Raw genomic sequence first — 27,665 nt, forward strand, 5'->3', positions numbered from 1 at the left:
TAGACAATTCCGGTTTCTGATTGGTTGCTGGCAGAATGTGGTTCTATTTGATTGGTCAGTTTCTATCACCAGTGTCTATAAGTAGAAACTTCATATGTTCTTCAATCATACCCTCATTATATAAAATATTGCAACACTTCCCTTAATTTATTCTTTAGTTCTCACATTGCAGGAGCAATATTTCTGGAAAAGCGGAAAAAAATAGCTATTTTCTAAGCCAGAAATTATCCATCTAACACTCATCATTGGCTAGTTTTTGATCATGAAGTAATATTATTTTTTACCTCCCTACATCTAGTGGTTTCATGTCTTGTCTGGAGCGATTTTCATTAAAAAAAATTCCATTTCTCTTCTTGTGTACCCAATCAAATGCATAAATTGAAGCCAGCCTCACTTGATAAGAGTCGTAGTTTTCAAAAGACCTCACCATCCACATCTCATTTTTTTATGCTATTCACACAAATTCCAGCTCCACTTAGAACTTTCCTGTTAAACATTAGAATCTCTACTCATATATAAAACACACATTGTATGTGTGTGTGTGTGTGTGTATGTGTGCGTGTGTGAGTTTGTTTTCTATGGACTCCAAAACAGCTGGATCGATTTTTTGAAATTTCATGCAAATGTACTTTATGTGTCTGGGAGCGTTCTTAAATAGCCATTGTATTGGCATGACTGCAATAAATATCGAAAATCAATAATTGAAAAAATCCGATTTTGATCAAAGTTTACACCTTATACAGCCTAACATCACAAATGCATTTGAGAAATTTTATCAGCACACAAGCAGAAGGGTGTCGCGCATAAAAATAGCAGTAGGTATTTTGATAAACAGGGGCACGTTCAAAATTAATGCCTCTGTTTAGAGCACAACTGAACTATGATACTTGACTTTTGTATTTTAAACTTTAATTCAATCCATTATATTAAAATAGTTTTATCAAATCAGCAGTAGGTTCTCTACAGTGCAATGTAGACTGTAATGCATTATGGATTAAGTCACTGCAAGGAGGCATGTGAAGCTTCCTTCCATTGCACAGTGGTGGATCCCCAACTAGAGCAGGCAATCAATTGATCTGATTGGCCAATTCACCGATTTCAATAACAATAAAGGTATTGGGAGTGTGGAACATTTGTTGACCCTCATTCAATCCCAGGCAATGTCGGTTCTCCTTGCTAATATTAAAATAACTGTGCATCATGCCAAACACTTTGAAGCAATATTTTAACTGACTGTTGAGGATAAATATGCATGTTCTACATGTTTGACGACTTATATGGAATGAGAAAGAACCAAAATTATTTGTATTTACAAGCGTTTAATTTATATAAACACTAAGAAACATCTATACATTGTTTACAGACAATAGCTTTTGGTGAGGAATGCATAAGATGTATACATGTGTATATACATGTGTGTTGTTGATCTTTGCTGATCAAGTGTAGACTGAAATTAATATTTTGTTTAAAGTTTAATATTTTGTTTAATGTTTAATATTTTGTTTAAAGTTTAATATTTTGTTTGAAGTTGTTATCGAGGTAATTCATGCTTGTAGAGTTTGTTCAGTATTCTTCCTTATGATTAGACAAGCGGTTGGACTCACATATAAGGAGGATAGTTTCGATCGAGTCATGTCATGTATAGTTTTTGGAAGCAACATGTGTTGCATGCTGTTCATTGTCATGTTGAAGGGAAAGGAGAAAGAAGAAAGAAAGAAGAGATGGAAGTGAAAGGTCAGAAGTAAGAGGCCTCGATAAATGTTGTGTCAGACGTCAGATCAACATTGTTTTTTGTGTGCTGCATGTGCATAACTTATTTTGTGTCTGTGTGTTTGCGCCACATGTGAAACACTGTTATATTAGTTGCAATAGTTCGCTATATGACTCACCTCAGGTGTGTGTTTTGCAATCTCTCGGATGAGTATAGCAATGTTCTTTTGTACAGAATTGTCAGGATCTTTCAGACAAGCAAGAACCGACGGGAAGATTTCTGCTTCCACCACCATTTCTGCAAGATCCACTGAATGCTTTGCAATTTGACTCAAAGCTGAGAACACTTGGCACTGAAGAGAAACAGAAAGAAAAAAAAAGATATTGTGAAAAACAGAACAAAATTATTAAAAAAAAAAAAAAGAAGTCAGACACTTAAATAATTTAATCAATTTTATAGCATATTGATATTTAGTTGTTTATTCTAATGTTACTAATATGATCTGTATAATTGTTGTCTTTATTATCCGTAGGGTGGACACACCAGAGCAACAACAATAATACGTTAAAGCATTTCATGTTCATACATATATTATCACCTGATATTCCTTTTTTAAAAGATGAGTTGCCTGATCACCAGAGATGCAAAAAAAAAAAAATGTAATTCTTCAAAGTTCATCTGATGTTGCGGTTGTGTTGAACACAAAAATCTAACTAAAATATATTTTCTTAGTCTTTTGGTTACCATCAAAGTGTAGTATCTGTTTTTCCAAAGATAATAATATGATGAATTCTTTATTCATATTTGGCATCCATAAGAAAGCAAAAATGTCACATTCTTCTAAAATGATTTTGGCAATAGATCTTCATAATTGGATATAATCTAAAAATACATTATCCAGATTATTCCGATATGTTTCAGTTTGAACAAATTTGGTACAATAATATTAAGCAATCAGAAAATAGTATTTTCATTTGTCTATCATATTTAAATGACATTTTCATTGGTTTTTGATATTTGAAATAACATTTTCATTGGTCTATCATATTTGAAATAACATTTTCATTGTTCTATCATATTTGAAATAACATTTTCATTAGTCTGTCATATTTGAATAACATTTTCATTGGTCTATCATATTTGAAATAACATTTTCATTGATCTATCATATTTGAAATAACATTTTCATTATTCTGTCATATTTGAAATAACATTTTCATTGGTCTATCATATTTGAAATAACATTTTCATTATTCTGTCATATTTGAAATAACATTTTCATTGGTCTATCATATTTGAATAACATTTTCATTATTCTGTCATATTTGAAATAACATTTTCATTGGTCTATCATATTTGAATAACATTTTCATTAGTCTGTCATATTTGAAATAACATTTTCATTGGTCTATCATATTTGAAATAACATTTTCATTGGTCTGTCATATTTGAAATAACAACAATATGGGAATACTTACTTTGAGTTTAGCATTTGGATTTAAGGTCATCTGAGAGAGGTGAGCAATGGCACCTGAATCAACCACCGTTTGGGCCAATTCTGGGGAATGCTTGCTGATATCACTAAGGGCAGAAGCTGAAATGGTTTTCAATGACACTTCAGGTTCTTGAATGCACATCACCAGCAACGGGACAGCTCCAGCATCCACTACAGCTTGTGACAAGTCTGAAATCATATTAATTGGTCGTTTAGAAAAGAAAATGAAGTCATATATATAATTCTATTGATATGAAAAATGTATGGGTGCAACAAACAGTTTTACAACCATAGACATGTGACCGGTACAGAACATAGATTAGGTCCAGGTTGTTTCACAACCATAGACATGTGACCGGTACAGAACACAGATTAGGTCCAGATTGTTTAACAACCATAGACATGTGACCGGTACATAGCACAGATTAGGTCCAGATTGTTTAACAACCATAGACATGTGACCTGTACAGAACATAGATTAGGTCCAGATTGTTTAATAACCATAAATATGTGACTGGTACAGCACATAGATTAGGTCCAGATTGTTTAATAACCATAGACATGTGACCGGTACAGAACACAGATTAGGTCCAGATTGTTTAACAACATAGCCATGTAACTGATACAAAAAAACACAGATGAGGTTCAGAGAGCTCAGTAGTCAGAGTCATGTGATCAGAACAGAACATGTATAAAGCTCAGACTATTCAATTACTATAACTATGTGGCTGGAGAAAACCACCAATAAGTTTTAGACAATTCAAGAACCATAGCCATTATACTGATACAGACTACAGAAAAAGTCTAAACTGTTCAGCAACTATAGGCTAGGATAGAATACTATTCAACAAGCTTAGAGAGAACACATATGAGGGCTGTTTGTCTCCTATTTTTATTCCATCCAAATGACCAGAGAGGATTTCAAATTGTCATTGTCATGATGACTGGACTTATGCATTCATGATTTTAAAGTTTCATCTCTCTGTTTCAGATATTGATGGTGTGAAACTCTAAGAAAGCAACCCCTGTTATGAATGAATGTCAGAAGCAGAAATACATCATTGAATTTCTTGTAAAAATGCATTGAGAATAGCGATGACTATGTAGAAAAATAAATTCTGGAGCAGAAAACGGTCGCTCGTTTTAATGAAACCACTCCTGTCTTTGTAACTCTTCAAATGATTTTAGTTAAAAAAAAAATCTGCAGCTTTACTTTTGAAATGACACTCTTGTGAAAAAGTGTGCTCCAGACACCCATGCACAGCCATCATTCATTTTTAATTTTATTAACATGATTCTTTTGTTTATGTACAAACGCGTCATCACTTATCAAGGCCCAGAGGTCACTTGAGAATAAAGATGAATTTGTCAGGAGGATAGTGGAACAACAATGCTAGGATTGGTAACTATAGTTGAGATTGGTCAGAATTAGATTCTTAAAGAAAACTGCTCAACGTTGCTTAACGTTAGTGATCTGCTGAAAACTGGTGTGTCAATGTGATTATGCCATATTTCCACCTATAGATATGTACATAACCTTCAATACCCGTTTTAAAAATGATATCGTCTGATTGTCCAATATAAAATATGTAATTGTAAACTAACTGGTGTGGCCAAGGTAAAACAGTCAGACTTTTCCCGTTTTTAAATAAATTGTTTTTGAATAAAATTTTCATCCTGTCAACCAGTTTTTATAAATCTACTCTTTGTACTATTTTTATTTCTTTTCTTGTAACAGATTCACAGCAAGAACTCGTCTTCCTACCACAACAGCCAAAAAACTTTCCTTTTTATTTCACTGTGTGCCTAACATTCTGGTGTATATTAGAATCCAATGCCAGTAAGTAGAGATTATGTTAACTAGTATAGATTTCGGGTGAGGGTTATATCAAGTAAATGTCAGGAAAACCTGGAGACAAACAGAAATAGACTCAGTGCACCTAATGTGAGTTAGACGAAACGGGTCAAGAGTTAGCTCCATAGAAAAAACATGCTGGAAGCATGTGTTGATGACATAGGATAGAAATGATCATACTTCAGGGAATGGGACAGAGTTTCAAAGCATTTTCGAGGCGAGAAAGCCGCCAGACTAGACATTCTGACAATGTAGACATCTAAGAGAATATTTCCTCATGTCCGTTCGTCGATCCGTTTTGAGGGTAAGTAAGAAAATTAAATAACAAGGAATTAATTTTAGTCTTTTTTGGTCACACCCTCGTAAACCAACTTTCTCTCCTCAATAAAACCTTTGAAACTGCAACAAATGTCTATGTTCCATGCATGAGTTTTATTTGCTTAAACAACCAATCATCAACAGCCATTAGATGAAGCAACAATACAGAGTAACAGCTAAACACATGAAAAAGTGACAATGCAAGAATGAGGGCTAAGGACCGCGCATGTATGTAAAAAAAGTTTTTTTATTGATTGACTTGTTTTTTTGATCGCTCCCTGGCAAAACAAGACACATGCAGCGAGTGCGCATTTGTGCAAAAAGACATCGTTGAAAATTTGGTTTATGAATATGAAAATGTTACAATTAAAAGGAATTTATATTGACAGATTTCATTTCTGTGGAATACATTAATAAGGGACGGTTTCATTGCGGACTGCAAGAATATTAGATTCTATATCTATATTTAAAATATTACCATTATATATGGAAAGCAGGAAAACGGAAGACAATTCCACAGGCGTGCAGTTCTAAGAAAGAAGCTTTGATCATGGAATCTATGTTTAGGTTTAGGCACAGATAAAGAGTGGGGGGAATTATTGATAGTGTTTTCAGCTAGGCGAGTGTTTCTTGTGAAAGTTTGGTGAGAGGGGACCATAGATTGAAGCTCAGTCGAACACTTCCCATGAAAATAACGATAAACCAGAGACAAACTTGCAACATCTCTTCTGTGAGATATAGATTGTAGCGAAGAGAAAAGGACATCACCCACCAGGCCACAAAGTCTATTTTGAACCCTATCAAGGCAGGACAAGTCCTTTCTAGCAGCTCCTGCCCAGATATGGCAACAGTATTCCATCCTTGGACGTACCTGGCTCTTATATAGATAGAGAATTGCATCAGCAGTGAGATATCTACCGGATCGATAGAACGATCCGACCATTTTTCCAGCGGCCTTGGCAACAGATTTGATGTACGTAATTCATTTTAGATCAGTAGTAAAGGTCAAGCCCAGAAGCTTGTCAAAACTTGAGGCCTCCCCAAGATGAGAGCCATTCATTTTAATTGATGCCAGATGGGGATCAGAACGTTGATGATGTAAAGATAAAAACTTGGTTTTAGATGCATTAAAAGTAACCAGTCACTCCTTTCCCCATTGTACAACGTGATCAAGATCAGAGAAGAGAGAATGCGAGAGAACTTGGTTGTTTACTGTCTTAGATGTGCTACCATAGATGGTAGTGTCATCAGCAAAAATGTCTACAAATGATGTAAGGATGTGATTTGGAAGATCATTAATGTAGATCAGGAAAAGAGTTGGGCCCAGGATGGACCCCTGAGGGACTCCTGCATTAATACTGTGAGCTTCTGATTTTTGCCCCTCAACTACTACTCTTATGAACCTATCAGAGAGAAATGATTTAATAATTGAGAAGACATTTCCAGCTATACAATAGCTGGAGATCTTTTGAAGTAAACCTTTATGCCATACCCTATCAAAGGCCTTTGATATGTCAAGAGCAATTGCCCTAGAAAGGTTGCCTCTGTCGAGAGATTCGCTAATCCTATGAGATATAACTGTAAGCACATCTTCTGTAGATCTAGCAGAATGGAAACCATATTGAGTGTCACTAAGAAGGTTATTTTTGCTGAGATGGTTGATTACTTCTCTATTTAACACAGATTCCAGCAACTTACTCATGACGCACAGGAGACTTATTGGCCTGTACTGAGAGGGGGATAAACGATCACCTGAATTCTTAAATACAGGGCATACTGATGAGATTTTCCAGGGTGATGGGAAGCAATTCTCCTTAAGACAACGTTTAAACAGTTTTGTAAGTATGGGCGCTAGTTCTGGTTGAAGTTTTTTGAGTACTATAATTGGAATACCGTCAGGGCCGGTTGTTTTACTGGAATGAAGGTTTTTGATTAGCTTGGCAACATCACGTACAGATATTTGTATATCACATAGCGTGTTTTCTGATACAGGAGGAAATATTGGGGTTTGGCGGCCTTAGTTGTAAAGGGTAGAATTAGCTGCAAAGTTTTTGGCAAAGAGTTTGGCTTTGTCTGATGCTGACGAGATTAACTCAGGTCCATTGATGATAGTTGGGATAGAGCACATGCTTCTGTTCAGGATTCTGTTTGCTATTTGCCAAAACTGGTGGGAACCAAGCCACTGCTCAGCTACTTTGGACTTGACAGACTGAGCATATAACTCTCTTGCGTTCTTTATTACTTTCTTACAATGGTTGCTGGCAGTCCTGAAAGCGGTTTTAGTTTCCATGCATCTATTAAATTAGAAGCAGTGGAAAAAGTGATTTCTGTGCACAATAGCAGCAGTACATTCTGGAGAAAACCATGGCTGGCTGTTAGGTTTTTGCTGGAACTTTTTCGAGGGTATGAAACGGTCTATATCTACAATTAACCATTCCGTCAGGTCTGATACTATAGACAACACATCCTTTTTAAACATGGAACGCAGAGGAAGATCCGATATAAATGTACAGAAGCTATCCCAGTCAGTCATAGAGTATCGATATACTGTACGATGGAGAGGTACATCTAAGGACTTATTACATTTCATTTTATCTTAATTGATACAACTGAGTAGTCGGAAGATCCAAGAGGAGACAGAATGGAAACTGAACATAGTTCAGGGCAAGTTGTGAGAAAAAGGTCTAGGAGACTTGCATACTGGCCGTCGTTATCAGGCACACGGGTGGGTTCGTGAACAATCTGAGTGAGGTCATAAGCAATGGAGAAATCATGACAGAACTTCCCCTCATCATCGGTCTTGTTTGAGTGGGTCAACCATTCCACATTGTGAACATTTAAGTCTCCACATACGTGAATGTTAGCTGAAGGATAAGCTGATAGAACTTGGTCAATTTTTACAGATTAAAGATAGTAACGCTGCTGTTGTGAGGGTGATAGAGAGTAAATATAAATGCAGTAGTGTGAGCTAGTGCAACCCGGAAGCACATATAGGGTAAGTTAGGATTTTCTCTGGAGATATCCCTACCACATGGAAATATATATTTATTATTAACTATAAATAAGTTTTTACCTATAGACACTAGTGTTTCATTCTTTTGGGAATCATCAGTGCAAGGTGTCATGATTACCACCGGTTGGAAGATTCGAATCTGGCAATGAAGCCATCTCTGACTCCATTAGCAAGGAACACATCAATCCGGCCACCATCATCCGTAAGAATTATATTTCAAATTTAAACATTTATTAAAAAAAAAAAAAAAAATATATATATATATATATATATATATATATATATATAAAACGATAATATTTTAAATAAATATTAACAATTATTTTTATACCTATGGACACTAGGGTTGCTTGCTGTGCAATCGTCAGTGTAGGAAGTGACAATTACTGACAGACTGGAGATTTGACCTCAGTCACAAAGTTTTTTTTTCCCTTCTGTTTACGAAGGGACTGTTTCTTTGCAGACAACAAACATTAGATCATATATATATATATATATATATATATATATATATATATATATATATATATATATATATATAGTATGGAACACTAGTGTATATATTATAAAAATAATTGTTAATATTTATATTACAAATGAATAATATATATATACAATTATTTTTATAGCTACAGACACAAGTGTTTCTTGCTTATGCAATCATCAGTGTAGAAAGTGACAATTACTGCTAGACTTGAGATTTGAACCCAGTCACAAAGTTATACTTGACTTCATAGGCTGGTATTCTACTTCCAAGCTTTCAGAAATTAACACAGGATTTGAGGAACATTAAGTACCTATAAATTTTTAGTCGGTTGGCATGAAGAGTTATCAATCAGAAAGTATTAAATGACAAGAACCTGGAATATTGCATTTATGCTTAGATTGGCCGCTTCTTTTGTTAATTTTCTTGAGAGGGCTCAAATTTATTTTCTTAAAAGGCCCTTTATAAGACTAGTATTTTAAAGAAATATCAGCAATTATTTCTCTCTCTTTCTCTCTATTGAAATGTAAAACTGAAAGTTGTAGGAATTTTACCTCCATTATGTGTTGCAATGTATCCGATAGCCGATGAAGCAGCCTCCTTTACTTCAGCATCAAATTCTTCCAGGCATACCACAAGGGCATCCAATGCTCCACAGTCAACAACTGACCGAGCCAAACTTGGGGAGTGTTTAGACACAGCGCGAAGGACAAATGCAGCTGATTTCTTGTAAAATCTCTGTCAACAAAGAAAAAGAATTAGAAGACAGTGATGCATCATGAATAGTTTCAGCACTTCAAATAAGCTAGCAGTTGAAAAGAACGGAATTAGCATTACACATTTTTCTATTAAAAAATCACAAAACATTTAGTTTTACTTCTTACTATATATATATATATATATATATATATATATATATATATATATATATATATATATATATATATAAAGATAGCATAAAACTCATAAAACACAATGCAACTATTTTTTGGAATTAAGTAACCATGCCACATTTCTTTTATTCTTATTAATCTGATGAGTCAGGACGGAAAATATTAAAAAATTGACATAATAATTATATGATTGTTTCTGTGCTACGAAACAGGTGCTGTCAAGAATTGAACATTTTAACATACTGAAAGAAACAAACGGTAAGATGAACAACATTTTGGAATTTGGAATGTAGACTTTTGCCATATATATATAAGAAATGGGAATAATTGATGATGAAAAATAAAATTGAATGAATTATAATATTTATTGATCCATCAAAAATTCGAATAATGATTTTTCAAAGCATAAATTTCATGTTGGCCGAATGGTTTTCAAGGCAGGGTTCATATTACTTGGATCTGAGGTGTGAATCGTCCAACGGGTGGTACAGAGACATATTTTCATACTGACAAATATAAAAAAAAAACATGACACACATATATATGTCTATAGATATTAAAAGTATTTATTAATTATGTGTGTGTGTGTGCGTGTGTGCATGATAGAATATCCTCTGAGGATGGATACAAACAATATATATAGCATTAGTTTTAATGTTTTTCTTTTTTGTGGTTGAGTACAGTACGGTTTCTTTGACACTCACTCTAAATGATGAAATTTGCAAAAGAAATAATGTGGCCACATTATATACCCTGTTGCCTAAAATATATATTCCATAATTCATTATAATAAGTTCAATAATTTAAGATATTATTGATGCTTATGTAGGCTCACTGATCCTTTTAAAAATATTTTACTTAATATAACTCAACATTTTGATAACTATAAAATTATTTAATATTTTATTGGGTACTTACGCATTGTACAACCCACAATTTCCACAAAATTGGCTTGGACTCACTAAGCAGTTGGCAGAAATAACCGAAAAAGGCCAGCTGAGCGTTTCTCAATTTTAATAATGCTACAAAAAAAAACAAAAAAAAAACATTTATCTAACCCCCAACCCTAAACTTTAACCCCAACCTGTGCGATTAAAAGTAATTTTTTATTTCTTTCATTTCTGAAACAGTTGCCTGCTTAGATTCGTATTAGCTAAAAACTGACAGCACATTCATTCCTAACATTGCGACCAGCCGTTTCCAGCTATTCACGTTAGCTGCTGGGCAAACCCAAGTATTTGTGTTGAAATCCTGCGTTATACAATGCATATGCACCTTTTATTTTATTATTTTAGTGGTGGCACATGCATTGGATGGCCTTCTCCAAAATGTGGCTGATAAATGAAATATTTTGTTTTATTGTGCAATATCTTTAAATACAATTGAAATAAACATGAATTACCAAGGCAAACAATTCATAGCGAAGGCATTTGGCAACTTAATTATGCCTTACTTTGATATTATCTAAGACAAATTCTCCAGCCAATAGAAAAGGTGTCGAAACAGCTAAAAGCATGATTGAATATCTATTTACAATCCATGTAAAAAATGTTTGACCATAAATGTGTGAGAATTTTGAAGACCAATTAAAAATGTGTAGCTCTATGAAAACATGTCCATCCATCCATCCAGCACAAAGTCCATTGCCAGAAATGTGTTTTTTTCTTCTTGCTTCATATTCACTCCAAACAAGGCAAATTACTACCGAGACATAAGAGGCTACTGTGATATAGACATCATGCTTACAGGAACACTTTAAGCAGGGAGTTGAGTAGCAAAATATTTGTTCACTTAACATTTACATTTTTGCATTTTAGTACAGCTGGGGAACCAGGATACAGGAAGGGAGTTCTAAATTTTAGCAGTTTGAGGGAAGAAATCTTTAGCGTGTAAGGCTCTCCAGCATCGGGGGATCTCTATAGTGAAGGTGTGGAATTTTGCTTCTGGTTGGGTTATTCAGGGTGTTGATGTGAAGATTACACCAGTGTTATAAGTTTGTCGGAGCACATGCCAAATAAATATTTGTAAAACAAGCAAAGGGATGAAACATTGCAGCGATTGAAAATGACAGTCATTTACACTCCCTATTGTAAATGTAGCAGCAATTTGCACTCTCTGTTTTCAAAATATCACCTATTTGCATTTTCTTTCTTAAAAATATGAGCTATTTGCATTTTACTATCTAACAAATATCAGCTATTTGCACTCTCTATCTTAAAAATATCACCTATTTGCATTTTCTTTTTTTAAAATATGAGCTATTTGCACTTTGCTATCTTCCAAATATCAGCTATTTGCACTCTCTATCTTAAAAATATCACCTATTTGCATTTTCTTTCTTAAAAATATGAGCTATTTGCATTTTACTATCTTTCAAATATTAGCTATTTGCACTCTCTATCTTAAAAATATCACCTATTTGCATTTTCTTTCTTTAAAATATGAGCTATTTGCATTTTACTATCTTTCAAATATCAGCTATTTGCACTCTCTATCTTAAAAATATCACCTATTTGCATTTTCTTTCTTTAAAATATGAGCTATTTGCATTTTACTATCTTTCAAATATCAGCTATTTGCACTCTCTATCTTAAAAATATCACCTATTTGCATTTTCTTTCTTTAAAATATGAGCTATTTGCATTTTACTATCTTTCAAATATCAGCTATTTGCACTCTCTATCTTAAAAATATCACCTATTTGCATTTTCTTTCTTTAAAATATGAGCTATTTGCATTTTACTATCTTTCAAATATCAGCTATTTGCACTCTCTATCTTAAAAATATCACCTATTTGCATTTTCTTTCTTAAAAATATGAGCTATTTGCATTTTACTATCTTTCAAATATCAGCTATTTGCACTCTCTATCTTAAAAATATCACCTATTTGCATTTTCTTTCTTTAAAATATGAGCTATTTGCACTTTGCTATCTTCCAAATATCAGCTATTTGCACTCTCTATCTTAAAAATATCACCTATTTGCATTTTTTTTCTTTAAAATATGAGCTATTTGCACTTTGCTATCTTCCAAATATCAGCTATTTGCACTCTCTATCTTAAAAATATCACCTATTTGCATTTTCTTTCTTAAAAATATGAGCTATTTGCATTTTACTATCTTTCAAATATCAGCTATTTGCACTCTCTATCTTAAAAATATCACCTATTTGCATTTTCTTTTTTTAAAATATGAGCTATTTGCGCTTTGCTACCTTCCAAATATCAGCTATTTGCACTCTCTATCTTAAAAATATCACCTATTTGCATTTTCTTTCTTAAAAATATGAGCTATTTGCATTTTACTATCTTCCAAATATCAGCTATTTGCACTCTCTATCTTAAAAATATCACCTATTTGCATTTTCTTTCTTAAAAATATGAGCTATTTGCACTTTGCTATCTTCCAAATATCAGCGATTTGCACTCTCTATCTTAAAAATATCACCTATTTGCATTTTCTTTCTTTAAAATATGAGCTATTTGCATTTTACTATCTTTCAAATAACACCTATTTGCACTCTCTATCTTAAAAATATCACCTATTTGCATTTTTTTTCTTTAAAATATGAGCTATTTGCATTTTACTATCTTTCAAATATCAGCTATTTGCACTCTCTATCTTAAAAATATCACCTATTTGCATTTTCTTTCTTTAAAATATTAGCTATTTGCATTTTACTATCTTTCAAATATCAGCTATTTGTACTCTCTATCTTAAAAATATCACCTATTTGCATTTTCTTTTTTTAAAATATGAGCTATTTGCACTTTGCTATCTTCCAAATATCAGCTATTTGCACTCTCTATCTTAAAAATATCACCTATTTGCATTTTCTTTCTTTAAAATATGAGCTATTTGCACTTTGCTATCTTCCAAATATCAGCTATTTGCACTCTCTATCTTAAAAATATCACCTATTTGCATTTTCTTTCTTAAAAATATGAGCTATTTGCATTTTACTATCTTTCAAATATCAGCTATTTGCACTCTCTATCTTAAAAATATCACCTATTTGCATTTTCTTTCTTTAAAATATGAGCTATTTGCACTTTGCTATCTTTCAAATATCAGCTATTTGCACTCTCTATCTTAAAAATATCACCTATTTGCATTTTCTTTCTTTAAAATATGAGCTATTTGCATTTTACTATCTTTCAAATATCAGCTATTTGCACTCTCTATCTTAAAAATATCACCTATTTGCATTTTCTTTCTTAAAAATATGAGCTATTTGCATTTTACTATCTTTCAAATATCAGCTATTTGCACTCTCTATCTTAAAAATATCACCTATTTGCATTTTCTTTCTTTAAAATATGAGCTATTTGCACTTTGCTATCTTCCAAATATCAGCTATTTGCACTCTCTATCTTAAAAATATCACCTATTTGCATTTTTTTTCTTTAAAATATGAGCTATTTGCACTTTGCTATCTTCCAAATATCAGCTATTTGCACTCTCTATCTTAAAAATATCACCTATTTGCATTTTCTTTCTTAAAAATATGAGCTATTTGCATTTTACTATCTTCCAAATATCAGCTATTTGCACTCTCTATCTTAAAAATATCACCTATTTGCATTTTCTTTCTTAAAAATATGAGCTATTTGCACTTTGCTATCTTCCAAATATCAGCTATTTGCACTCTCTATCTTAAAAATATCACCTATTTGCATTTTTTTTCTTTAAAATATGAGCTATTTGCACTTTGCTATCTTCCAAATATCAGCTATTTGCACTCTCTATCTTAAAAATATCACCTATTTGCATTTTCTTTCTTAAAAATATGAGCTATTTGCATTTTACTATCTTTCAAATATCAGCTATTTGCACTCTCTATCTTAAAAATATCACCTATTTGCATTTTCTTTTTTTAAAATATGAGCTATTTGCGCTTTGCTACCTTCCAAATATCAGCTATTTGCACTCTCTATCTTAAAAATATCACCTATTTGCATTTTCTTTCTTAAAAATATGAGCTATTTGCATTTTACTATCTTCCAAATATCAGCTATTTGCACTCTCTATCTTAAAAATATCACCTATTTGCATTTTCTTTCTTAAAAATATGAGCTATTTGCACTTTGCTATCTTCCAAATATCAGCGATTTGCACTCTCTATCTTAAAAATATCACCTATTTGCATTTTATTTTTTTAAAATATGAGCTATTTGCATTTTACTATCTTTCAAATAACACCTATTTGCACTCTCTATCTTAAAAATATCACCTATTTGCATTTTTTTTCTTTAAAATATGAGCTATTTGCATTTTACTATCTTTCAAATATCAGCTATTTGCACTCTCTATCTTAAAAATATCACCTATTTGCATTTTCTTTCTTTAAAATATTAGCTATTTGCATTTTACTATCTTTCAAATATCAGCTATTTGTACTCTCTATCTTAAAAATATCACCTATTTGCATTTTCTTTTTTTAAAATATGAGCTATTTGCACTTTGCTATTTTCCAAATATCAGCTATTTGCACTCTCTATCTTAAAAATATCACCTATTTGCATTTTCTTTCTTTAAAATATGAGCTATTTGCACTTTGCTATCTTCCAAATATCAGCTATTTGCACTCTCTATCTTAAAAATATCACCTATTTGCATTTTCTTTCTTAAAAATATGAGCTATTTGCATTTTACTATCTTTCAAATATCAGCTATTTGCACTCTCTATCTTAAAAATATCACCTATTTGCATTTTCTTTCTTTAAAATATGAGCTATTTGCACTTTGCTATCTTTCAAATATCAGCTATTTGCACTCTCTATCTTAAAAATATCACCTATTTGCATTTTCTTTCTTTAAAATATGAGCTATTTGCATTTTGCTATCTTTCAAATATCAGCTATTTGCACTCTCTATCTTAAAAATATCACCTATTTGCATTTTCTTTCTTTAAAATATGAGCTATTTGCATTTTACTATCTTTCAAATATCAGCTATTTGCACTCTCTATCTTAAAAATATCACCTATTTGCATTTTCTTTCTTTAAAATATGAGCTATTTGCATTTTACTATCTTTCAAATATCAGCTATTTGCACTCTCTATCTTAAAAATATCACCTATTTGCATTTTCTTTCTTTAAAATATGAGCTATTTGCATTTTGCTATCTTTCAAATATCAGCTATTTGCACTCTCTATCTTAAAAATATCACCTATTTGCATTTTCTTTCTTAAAAATATGAGCTATTTGCATTTTACTATCTTTCAAATATCAGCTATTTGCACTCTCTATCTTAAATATATCACCTATTTGCATTTTCTTTTTTTAAAATATGAGCTATTTGCGCTTTGCTATTTTCCAAATATCAGCTATTTGCACTCTCTATCTTAAACATATCACCTATTTGCATTTTCTTTCTTAAAAATATGAGCTATTTGCATTTTACTATCTTTCAAATATCAGCTATTTGCACTCTCTATCTTAAAAATATCACCTATTTGCATTTTCTTTCTTTAAAATATGAGCTATTTGCACTTTGCTATCTTCCAAATATCAGCGATTTGCACTCTCTATCTTAAAAATATCACCTATTTGCATTTTCTTTCTTTAAAATATGAGCTATTTGCATTTTACTATCTTTCAAATAACAGCTATTTGCACTCTCTATCTTAAAAATATCACCTATTTGCATTTTCTTTCTTTAAAATATGAGCTATTTGCACTTTGCTATCTTCCAAATATCAGCTATTTGCACTCTCTATCTTAAAAATATCACCTATTTGCATTTTCTTTCTTAAAAATATGAGCTATTTGCATTTTACTATCTTTCAAATATCAGCTATTTGCACTCTCTATCTTAAAAATATCACCTATTTGCATTTTCTTTCTTAAAAATATGAGCTATTTGCATTTTACTATCTAACAAATATCAGCTATTTGCACTCTCTATCTTAAAAATATCACCTATTTGCATTTTCTTTTTTTAAAATATGAGCTATTTGCACTTTGCTATCTTCCAAATATCAGCTATTTGCACTCTCTATCTTAAAAATATCACCTATTTGCATTTTCTTTCTTAAAAATATGAGCTATTTGCATTTTACTATCTTTCAAATATTAGCTATTTGCACTCTCTATCTTAAAAATATCACCTATTTGCATTTTCTTTCTTTAAAATATGAGCTATTTGCATTTTACTATCTTTCAAATATCAGCTATTTGCACTCTCTATCTTAAAAATATCACCTATTTGCATTTTCTTTCTTTAAAATATGAGCTATTTGCATTTTACTATCTTTCAAATATCAGCTATTTGCACTCTCTATCTTAAAAATATCACCTATTTGCATTTTCTTTCTTTAAAATATGAGCTATTTGCATTTTACTATCTTTCAAATATCAGTTATTTGCACTCTCTATCTTAAAAATATCACCTATTTGCATTTTCTTTCTTTAAAATATGAGCTATTTGCACTTTGCTATCTTCCAAATATCAGCTATTTGCACTCTCTATCTTAAAAATATCACCTATTTGCATTTTCTTTCTTTAAAATATGAGCTATTTGCACTTTGCTATCTTCCAAATATCAGCTATTTGCACTCTCTATCTTAAAAATATCACCTATTTGCATTTTCTTTCTTAAAAATATGAGCTATTTGCATTTTACTATCTTTCAAATATCAGCTATTTGCACTCTCTATCTTAAAAATATCACCTATTTGCATTTTCTTTTTTTAAAATATGAGCTATTTGCGCTTTGCTACCTTCCAAATATCAGCTATTTGCACTCTCTATCTTAAAAATATCACCTATTTGCATTTTCTTTCTTAAAAATATGAGCTATTTGCATTTTACTATCTTCCAAATATCAGCTATTTGCACTCTCTATCTTAAAAATATCACCTATTTGCATTTTCTTTCTTAAAAATATGAGCTATTTGCACTTTGCTATCTTCCAAATATCAGCGATTTGCACTCTCTATCTTAAAAATATCACCTATTTGCATTTTCTTTCTTTAAAATATGAGATATTTGCATTTTACTATCTTTCAAATAACACCTATTTGCACTCTCTATCTTAAAAATATCACCTATTTGCATTTTTTTTCTTTCAAATATGAGCTATTTGCATTTTACTATCTTTCAAATATCAGCTATTTGCACTCTCTATCTTAAAAATATCACCTATTTGCATTTTCTTTCTTTAAAATATTAGCTATTTGCATTTTACTATCTTTCAAATATCAGCTATTTGTACTCTCTATCTTAAAAATATCACCTATTTGCATTTTCTTTTTTTAAAATATGAGCTATTTGCACTTTGCTATCTTCCAAATATCAGCTATTTGCACTCTCTATCTTAAAAATATCACCTATTTGCATTTTCTTTCTTTAAAATATGAGCTATTTGCACTTTGCTATCTTCCAAATATCAGCTATTTGCACTCTCTATCTTAAAAATATCACCTATTTGCATTTTCTTTCTTTAAAATATTAGCTATTTGCATTTTACTATCTTTCAAATATCAGCTATTTGCACTCTCTATCTTAAAAATATCACCTATTTGCATTTTCTTTTTTTAAAATATGAGCTATTTGCGCTTTGCTACCTTCCAAATATCAGCTATTTGCACTCTCTATCTTTAAAATATCACCTATTTGCATTTTCTTTCTTAAAAATATGAGCTATTTGCATTTTACTATCTTCCAAATATCAGCTATTTGCACTCTCTATCTTAAAAATATAACCTATTTGCATTTTCTTTCTTAAAAATATGAGCTATTTGCACTTTGCTATCTTCCAAATATCAGCGATTTGCACTCTCTATCTTAAAAATATCACCTATTTGCATTTTCTTTCTTTAAAATATGAGCTATTTGCATTTTACTATCTTTCAAATAACACCTATTTGCACTCTCTATCTTAAAAATATCACCTATTTGCATTTTTTTTCTTTAAAATATGAGCTATTTGCATTTTACTATCTTTCAAATATCAGCTATTTGCACTCTCTATCTTAAAAATATCACCTATTTGCATTTTCTTTCTTTAAAATATTAGCTATTTGCATTTTACTATCTTTCAAATATCAGCTATTTGTACTCTCTATCTTAAAAATATCACCTATTTGCATTTTCTTTTTTTAAAATATGAGCTATTTGCACTTTGCTATCTTCCAAATATCAGCTATTTGCACTCTCTATCTTAAAAATATCACCTATTTGCATTTTCTTTCTTTAAAATATGAGCTATTTGCACTTTGCTATCTTCCAAATATCAGCTATTTGCACTCTCTATCTTAAAAATATCACCTATTTGCATTTTCTTTCTTAAAAATATGAGCTATTTGCATTTTACTATCTTTCAAATATCAGCTATTTGCACTCTCTATCTTAAAAATATCACCTATTTGCATTTTCTTTCTTTAAAATATGAGCTATTTGCACTTTGCTATCTTCCAAATATCAGCTATTTGCACTCTCTATCTTAAAAATATCACCTATTTGCATTTTCTTTCTTAAAAATATGAGCTATTTGCATTTTACTATCTTTCAAATATCAGCTATTTGCACTCTCTATCTTAAAAATATCACCTATTTGCATTTTCTTTCTTTAAAATATGAGCTATTTGCACTTTGCTATCTTTCAAATATCAGCTATTTGCACTCTCTATCTTAAAAATATCACCTATTTGCATTTTCTTTCTTTAAAATATGAGCTATTTGCATTTTGCTATCTTTCAAATATCAGCTATTTGCACTCTCTATCTTAAAAATATCACCTATTTGCATTTTCTTTCTTTAAAATATGAGCTATTTGCATTTTACTATCTTTCAAATATCAGCTATTTGCACTCTCTATCTTAAAAATATCACCTATTTGCATTTTCTTTCTTTAAAATATAAGCTATTTGCATTTTACTATCTTTCAAATATCAGCTATTTGCACTCTCTATCTTAAAAATATCACCTATTTGCATTTTCTTTCTTTAAAATATGAGCTATTTGCATTTTGCTATCTTTCAAATATCAGCTATTTGCACTCTCTATCTTAAAAATATCACCTATTTGCATTTTCTTTCTTAAAAATATGAGCTATTTGCATTTTACTATCTTTCAAATATCAGCTATTTGCACTCTCTATCTTAAATATATCACCTATTTGCATTTTCTTTTTTTAAAATATGAGCTATTTGCGCTTTGCTATCTTCCAAATATCAGCGATTTGCACTCTCTATCTTAAAAATATCACCTATTTGCATTTTCTTTCTTTAAAATATGAGCTATTTGCATTTTACTATCTTTCAAATAACAGCTATTTGCACTCTCTATCTTAAAAATATCACCTATTTGCATTTTCTTTTTTTAAAATATGAGCTATTTGCACTTTGCTATCTTCCAAATATCAGCTATTTGCACTCTCTATCTTAAAAATATCACCTATTTGCATTTTCTTTCTTTAAAATATGAGCTATTTGCACTTTGCTATCTTCCAAATATCAGCTATTTGCACTCTCTATGTTAAAAATATCACCTATTTGCATTTTCTTTCTTAAAAATATGAGCTATTTGCATTTTACTATCTTTCAAATATCAGCTATTTGCACTCTCTATCTTAAAAATATCACCTTTTTGCATTTTCTTTCTTAAAAATATGAGCTATTTGCATTTTACTATCTAACAAATATCAGCTATTTGCACTCTCTATCTTAAAAATATCACCTATTTGCATTTTCTTTTTTTAAAATATGAGCTATTTGCACTTTGCTATCTTCCAAATATCAGCTATTTGCACTCTCTATCTTAAAAATATCACCTATTTGCATTTTCTTTCTTTAAAATATGAGCTATTTGCACTTTGCTATCTTCCAAATATCAGCTATTTGCACTCTCTATCTTAAAAATATCACCTATTTGCATTTTCTTTCTTAAAAATATGAGCTATTTGCATTTTACTATCTTTCAAATATCAGCTATTTGCACTCTCTATCTTAAAAATATCACCTATTTGCATTTTCTTTTTTTAAAATATGAGCTATTTGCGCTTTGCTACCTTCCAAATATCAGCTATTTGCACTCTCTATCTTAAAAATATCACCTATTTGCATTTTCTTTCTTAAAAATATGAGCTATTTGCATTTTACTATCTTCCAAATATCAGCTATTTGCACTCTCTATCTTAAAAATATCACCTATTTGCATTTTCTTTCTTAAAAATATGAGCTATTTGCACTTTGCTATCTTCCAAATATCAGCGATTTGCACTCTCTATCTAAAAAATATCACCTATTTGCATTTTCTTTCTTTAAAATATGAGCTATTTGCATTTTACTATCTTTCAAATAACACCTATTTGCACTCTCTATCTTAAAAATATCACCTATTTGCATTTTTTTTCTTTAAAATATGAGCTATTTGCATTTTACTATCTTTCAAATATCAGCTATTTGCACTCTCTATCTTAAAAATATCACCTATTTGCATTTTCTTTCTTAAAAATATGAGCTATTTGCATTTTACTATCTTCCAAATATCAGCTATTTGCACTCTCTATCTTAAAAATATCACCTATTTGCATTTTCTTTCTTAAAAATATGAGCTATTTGCACTTTGCTATCTTCCAAATATCAGCGATTTGCACTCTCTATCTTAAAAATATCACCTATTTGCATTTTCTTTCTTTAAAATATGAGATATTTGCATTTTACTATCTTTCAAATAACACCTATTTGCACTCTCTATCTTAAAAATATCACCTATTTGCATTTTTTTTCTTTAAAATATGAGCTATTTGCATTTTACTATCTTTCAAATATCAGCTATTTGCACTCTCTATCTTAAAAATATCACCTATTTGCATTTTCTTTCTTTAAAATATTAGCTATTTGCATTTTACTATCTTTCAAATATCAGCTATTTGTACTCTCTATCTTAAAAATATCACCTATTTGCATTTTCTTTTTTTAAAATATGAGCTATTTGCACTTTGCTATCTTCTAAATATCAGCTATTTGCACTCTCTATCTTAAAAATATCACCTATTTGCATTTTCTTTCTTTAAAATATGAGCTATTTGCACTTTGCTATCTTCCAAATATCAGCTATTTGCACTCTCTATCTTAAAAATATCACCTATTTGCATTTTCTTTCTTTAAAATATTAGCTATTTGCATTTTACTATCTTTCAAATATCAGCTATTTGCACTCTCTATCTTAAAAATATCACCTATTTGCATTTTCTTTTTTTAAAATATGAGCTATTTGCGCTTTGCTACCTTCCAAATATCAGCTATTTGCACTCTCTATCTTTAAAATATCACCTATTTGCATTTTCTTTCTTAAAAATATGAGCTATTTGCATTTTACTATCTTCCAAATATCAGCTATTTGCACTCTCTATCTTAAAAATATAACCTATTTGCATTTTCTTTCTTTAAAATATGAGCTATTTGCACTTTGCTATCTTCCAAATATCAGCGATTTGCACTCTCTATCTTAAAAATATCACCTATTTGCATTTTCTTTCTTTAAAATATGAGCTATTTGCATTTTACTATCTTTCAAATAACACCTATTTGCACTCTCTATCTTAAAAATATCACCTATTTGCATTTTTTTTCTTTAAAATATGAGCTATTTGCATTTTACTATCTTTCAAATATCAGCTATTTGCACTCTCTATCTTAAAAATATCACCTATTTGCATTTTCTTTCTTTAAAATATTAGCTATTTGCATTTTACTATCTTTCAAATATCAGCTATTTGTACTCTCTATCTTAAAAATATCACCTATTTGCATTTTATTTTTTTAAAATATGAGCTATTTGCACTTTGCTATCTTCCAAATATCAGCTATTTGCACTCTCTATCTTAAAAATATCACCTATTTGCATTTTCTTTCTTTAAAATATGAGCTATTTGCACTTTGCTATCTTCCAAATATCAGCTATTTGCACTCTCTATCTTAAAAATATCACCTATTTGCATTTTCTTTCTTAAAAATATGAGCTATTTGCATTTTACTATCTTTCAAATATCAGCTATTTGCACTCTCTATCTTAAAAATATCACCTATTTGCATTTTCTTTCTTTAAAATATGAGCTATTTGCACTTTGCTATCTTCCAAATATCAGCTATTTGCACTCTCTATCTTAAAAATATCACCTATTTGCATTTTCTTTCTTAAAAATATGAGCTATTTGCATTTTACTATCTTTCAAATATCAGCTATTTGCACTCTCTATCTTAAAAATATCACCTATTTGCATTTTCTTTCTTTAAAATATGAGCTATTTGCACTTTGCTATCTTTCAAATATCAGCTATTTGCACTCTCTATCTTAAAAATATCACCTATTTGCATTTTCTTTCTTTAAAATATGAGCTATTTGCATTTTGCTATCTTTCAAATATCAGCTATTTGCACTCTCTATCTTAAAAATATCACCTATTTGCATTTTCTTTCTTTAAAATATGAGCTATTTGCATTTTACTATCTTTCAAATATCAGCTATTTGCACTCTCTATCTTAAAAATATCACCTATTTGCATTTTCTTTCTTTAAAATATAAGCTATTTGCATTTTACTATCTTTCAAATATCAGCTATTTGCACTCTCTATCTTAAAAATATCACCTATTTGCATTTTCTTTCTTTAAAATATGAGCTATTTGCATTTTGCTATCTTTCAAATATCAGCTATTTGCACTCTCTATCTTAAAAATATCACCTATTTGCATTTTCTTTCTTAAAAATATGAGCTATTTGCATTTTACTATCTTTCAAATATCAGCTATTTGCACTCTCTATCTTAAATATATCACCTATTTGCATTTTCTTTTTTTAAAATATGAGCTATTTGCGCTTTGCTATCTTCCAAATATCAGCGATTTGCACTCTCTATCTTAAAAATATCACCTATTTGCATTTTCTTTCTTTAAAATATGAGCTATTTGCATTTTACTATCTTTCAAATAACAGCTATTTGCACTCTCTATCTTAAAAATATCACCTATTTGCATTTTCTTTTTTTAAAATATGAGCTATTTGCACTTTGCTATCTTTCAAATATCAGCTATTTGCACTCTCTATCTTAAAAATATCACCTATTTGCATTTTCTTTCTTTAAAATATGAGCTATTTGCACTTTGCTATCTTCCAAATATCAGCTATTTGCACTCTCTATGTTAAAAATATCACCTATTTGCATTTTCTTTCTTAAAAATATGAGCTATTTGCATTTTACTATCTTTCAAATATCAGCTATTTGCACTCTCTATCTTAAAAATATCACCTTTTTGCATTTTCTTTCTTAAAAATATGAGCTATTTGCATTTTACTATCTAACAAATATCAGCTATTTGCACTCTCTATCTTAAAAATATCACCTATTTGCATTTTCTTTTTTTAAAATATGAGCTATTTGCACTTTGCTATCTTCCAAATATCAGCTATTTGCACTCTCTATCTTAAAAATATCACCTATTTGCATTTTCTTTCTTTAAAATATGAGCTATTTGCACTTTGCTATCTTCCAAATATCAGCTATTTGCACTCTCTATCTTAAAAATATCACCTATTTGCATTTTCTTTCTTAAAAATATGAGCTATTTGCATTTTACTATCTTTCAAATATCAGCTATTTGCACTCTCTATCTTAAAAATATCACCTATTTGCATTTTCTTTTTTTAAAATATGAGCTATTTGCGCTTTGCTACCTTCCAAATATCAGCTATTTGCACTCTCTATCTTAAAAATATCACCTATTTGCATTTTCTTTCTTAAAAATATGAGCTATTTGCATTTTACTATCTTCCAAATATCAGCTATTTGCACTCTCTATCTTAAAAATATCACCTATTTGCATTTTCTTTCTTAAAAATATGAGCTATTTGCACTTTGCTATCTTCCAAATATCAGCGATTTGCACTCTCTATCTTAAAAATATCACCTATTTGCATTTTCTTTCTTTAAAATATGAGCTATTTGCATTTTACTATCTTTCAAATAACACCTATTTGCACTCTCTATCTTAAAAATATCACCTATTTGCATTTTTTTTCTTTAAAATATGAGCTATTTGCATTTTACTATCTTTCAAATATCAGCTATTTGCACTCTCTATCTTAAAAATATCACCTATTTGCATTTTCTTTCTTTAAAATATTAGCTATTTGCATTTTACTATCTTTCAAATATCAGCTATTTGTACTCTCTATCTTAAAAATATCACCTATTTGCATTTTCTTTTTTTAAAATATGAGCTATTTGCACTTTGCTATCTTCCAAATATCAGCTATTTGCACTCTCTATCTTAAAAATATCACCTATTTGCATTTTCTTTCTTTAAAATATGAGCTATTTGCACTTTGCTATCTTCCAAATATCAGCTATTTGCACTCTCTATCTTAAAAATATCACCTATTTGCATTTTCTTTCTTAAAAATATGAGCTATTTGCATTTTACTATCTTTCAAATATCAGCTATTTGCACTCTCTATCTTAAAAATATCACCTATTTGCATTTTCTTTCTTTAAAATATGAGCTATTTGCACTTTGCTATCTTCCAAATATCAGCTATTTGCACTCTCTATCTTAAAAATATCACCTATTTGCATTTTCTTTCTTAAAAATATGAGCTATTTGCATTTTACTATCTTTCAAATATCAGCTATTTGCACTCTCTATCTTAAAAATATCACCTATTTGCATTTTCTTTCTTAAAAATATGAGCTATTTGCACTTTGCTATCTTTCAAATATCAGCTATTTGCACTCTCTATCTTAAAAATATCACCTATTTGCATTTTCTTTCTTTAAAATATGAGCTATTTGCATTTTGCTATCTTTCAAATATCAGTTATTTGCACTCTCTATCTTAAAAATATCACCTATTTGCATTTTCTTTCTTTAAAATATGAGCTATTTGCATTTTATTATCTTTCAAATATCAGCTATTTGCACTCTCTATCTTAAAAATATCACCTATTTGCATTTTCTTTCTTTAAAATATAAGCTATTTGCATTTTACTATCTTTCAAATATCAGCTATTTGCACTCTCTATCTTAAAAATATCACCTATTTGCATTTTCTTTCTTTAAAATATGAGCTATTTGCATTTTGCTATCTTTCAAATATCAGCTATTTGCACTCTCTATCTTAAAAATATCACCTATTTGCATTTTCTTTCTTAAAAATATGAGCTATTTGCATTTTACTATCTTTCAAATATCAGCTATTTGCACTCTCTATCTTAAACATATCACCTATTTGCATTTTCTTTCTTAAAAATATGAGCTATTTGCATTTTACTATCTTTCAAATATCAGCTATTTGCACTCTCTATCTTAAAAATATCACCTATTTGCATTTCCTTTCTTTAAAATATGAGCTATTTGCACTTTGCTATCTTCCAAATATCAGCGATTTGCACTCTCTATCTTAAAAATATCACCTATTTGCATTTTCTTTCTTTAAAATATGAGCTATTTGCATTTTACTATCTTTCAAATAACAGCTATTTGCACTCTCTATCTTAAAAATATCACCTATTTGCATTTTTTTTTTTTAAAATATGAGCTATTTGCACTTTGCTATCTTCCAAATATCAGCTATTTGCACTCTCTATCTTAAACATATCACCTATTTGCATTTTCTTTCTTTAAAATATGAGCTATTTGCACTTTGCTATCTTCCAAATATCAGCTATTTGCACTCTCTATCTTAAAAATATCACCTATTTGCATTTTCTTTCTTAAAAATATGAGCTATTTGCATTTTACTATCTTTCAAATATCAGCTATTTGCACTCTCTATCTTAAAAATATCACCTATTTGCATTTTCTTTCTTTAAAATATGAGCTATTTGCACTTTGCTATCTTCCAAATATCAGCTATTTGCACTCTCTATCTTAAACATATCACCTATTTGCATTTTCTTTCTTTAAAATATGAGCTATTTGCACTTTGCTATCTTCCAAATATCAGCTATTTTCACTCTCTATCTTAAAAATATCACCTATTTGCATTTTCTTTCTTTAAAATATGAGCTATTTGCACTTTGCTATCTTTCAAATATCAGCTATTTGCACTCTCTATGTTAAAAATATCACCTATTTGCATTTTCTTTCTTAAAAATATGAGCTATTTGCATTTTACTATCTTTCAAATATCAGCTATTTGCACTCTCTATCTTAAAAATATCACCTTTTTGCATTTTCTTTCTTAAAAATATGAGCTATTTGCATTTTACTATCTAACAAATATCAGCTATTTGCACTCTCTATCTTAAAAATATCACCTATTTGCATTTTCTTTTTTTAAAATATGAGCTATTTGCACTTTGCTATCTTCCAAATATCAGCTATTTGCACTCTCTATCTTAAAAATATCACCTATTTGCATTTTCTTTCTTTAAAATATGAGCTATTTGCATTTTGCTATCTGTCAAATATCAGCTATTTGCAGTCTCTATCTTAAAAATATCACCTATTTGCATTTTCTTTCTTAAAAATATGAGCTATTTGCATTTTACTATCTTTCAAATATCAGCTATTTGCACTCTCTATCTTAAAAATATCACCTATTTGCATTTTCTTTTTTTAAAATATGAGCTATTTGCGCTTTGCTATCTTCCAAATATCAGCTATTTGCACTCTCTATCTTAAAAATATCACCTATTTGCATTTTCTTTCTTTAAAATATGAGCTATTTGCACTTTGCTATCTTCCAAATATCAGCTATTTGCACTCTCTATCTTAAAAATATCACCTATTTGCATTTTCTTTCTTAAAAATATGAGCTATTTGCATTTTACCATCTTTCAAATATCAGCTATTTGCACTCTCTATCTTAAAAATATCACCTATTTGCATTTTCTTTTTTTAAAATATGAGCTATTTGCGCTTTGCTACCTTCCAAATATCAGCT

The 27,665-nt window shown here is 30.0% G+C and overlaps 1 protein-coding gene across 2 annotated transcripts in view; it reads right to left on the bottom strand.

Moving 5' to 3' along the window:
• LOC145291424 (sperm-associated antigen 6-like) overlaps positions 1 to 27,665 on the bottom strand; it is a 67,095-nt gene that overhangs the window by 18,661 nt on the left and 20,769 nt on the right. For both annotated transcript variants that reach the window (XM_080137257.1, XM_080137258.1), the window contains exons 3-5: positions 9,431 to 9,614; positions 3,190 to 3,395; positions 1,890 to 2,063 (exon numbers count right to left, since the gene is read on the bottom strand). In XM_080137257.1, the coding sequence (XP_079993383.1) occupies positions 1,890 to 2,063; positions 3,190 to 3,395; positions 9,431 to 9,614 (564 nt within the window). The remainder of the gene's footprint in view (positions 1 to 1,889; positions 2,064 to 3,189; positions 3,396 to 9,430; positions 9,615 to 27,665) is intronic.

The sequence above is a fragment of the Euprymna scolopes genome, chromosome 12 (assembly GCF_053919585.1).
Source record: "Euprymna scolopes isolate OS-2025 chromosome 12, ASM5391958v1, whole genome shotgun sequence".
Classification (NCBI taxonomy): Eukaryota; Metazoa; Mollusca; class Cephalopoda; order Sepiida; family Sepiolidae; genus Euprymna; species Euprymna scolopes.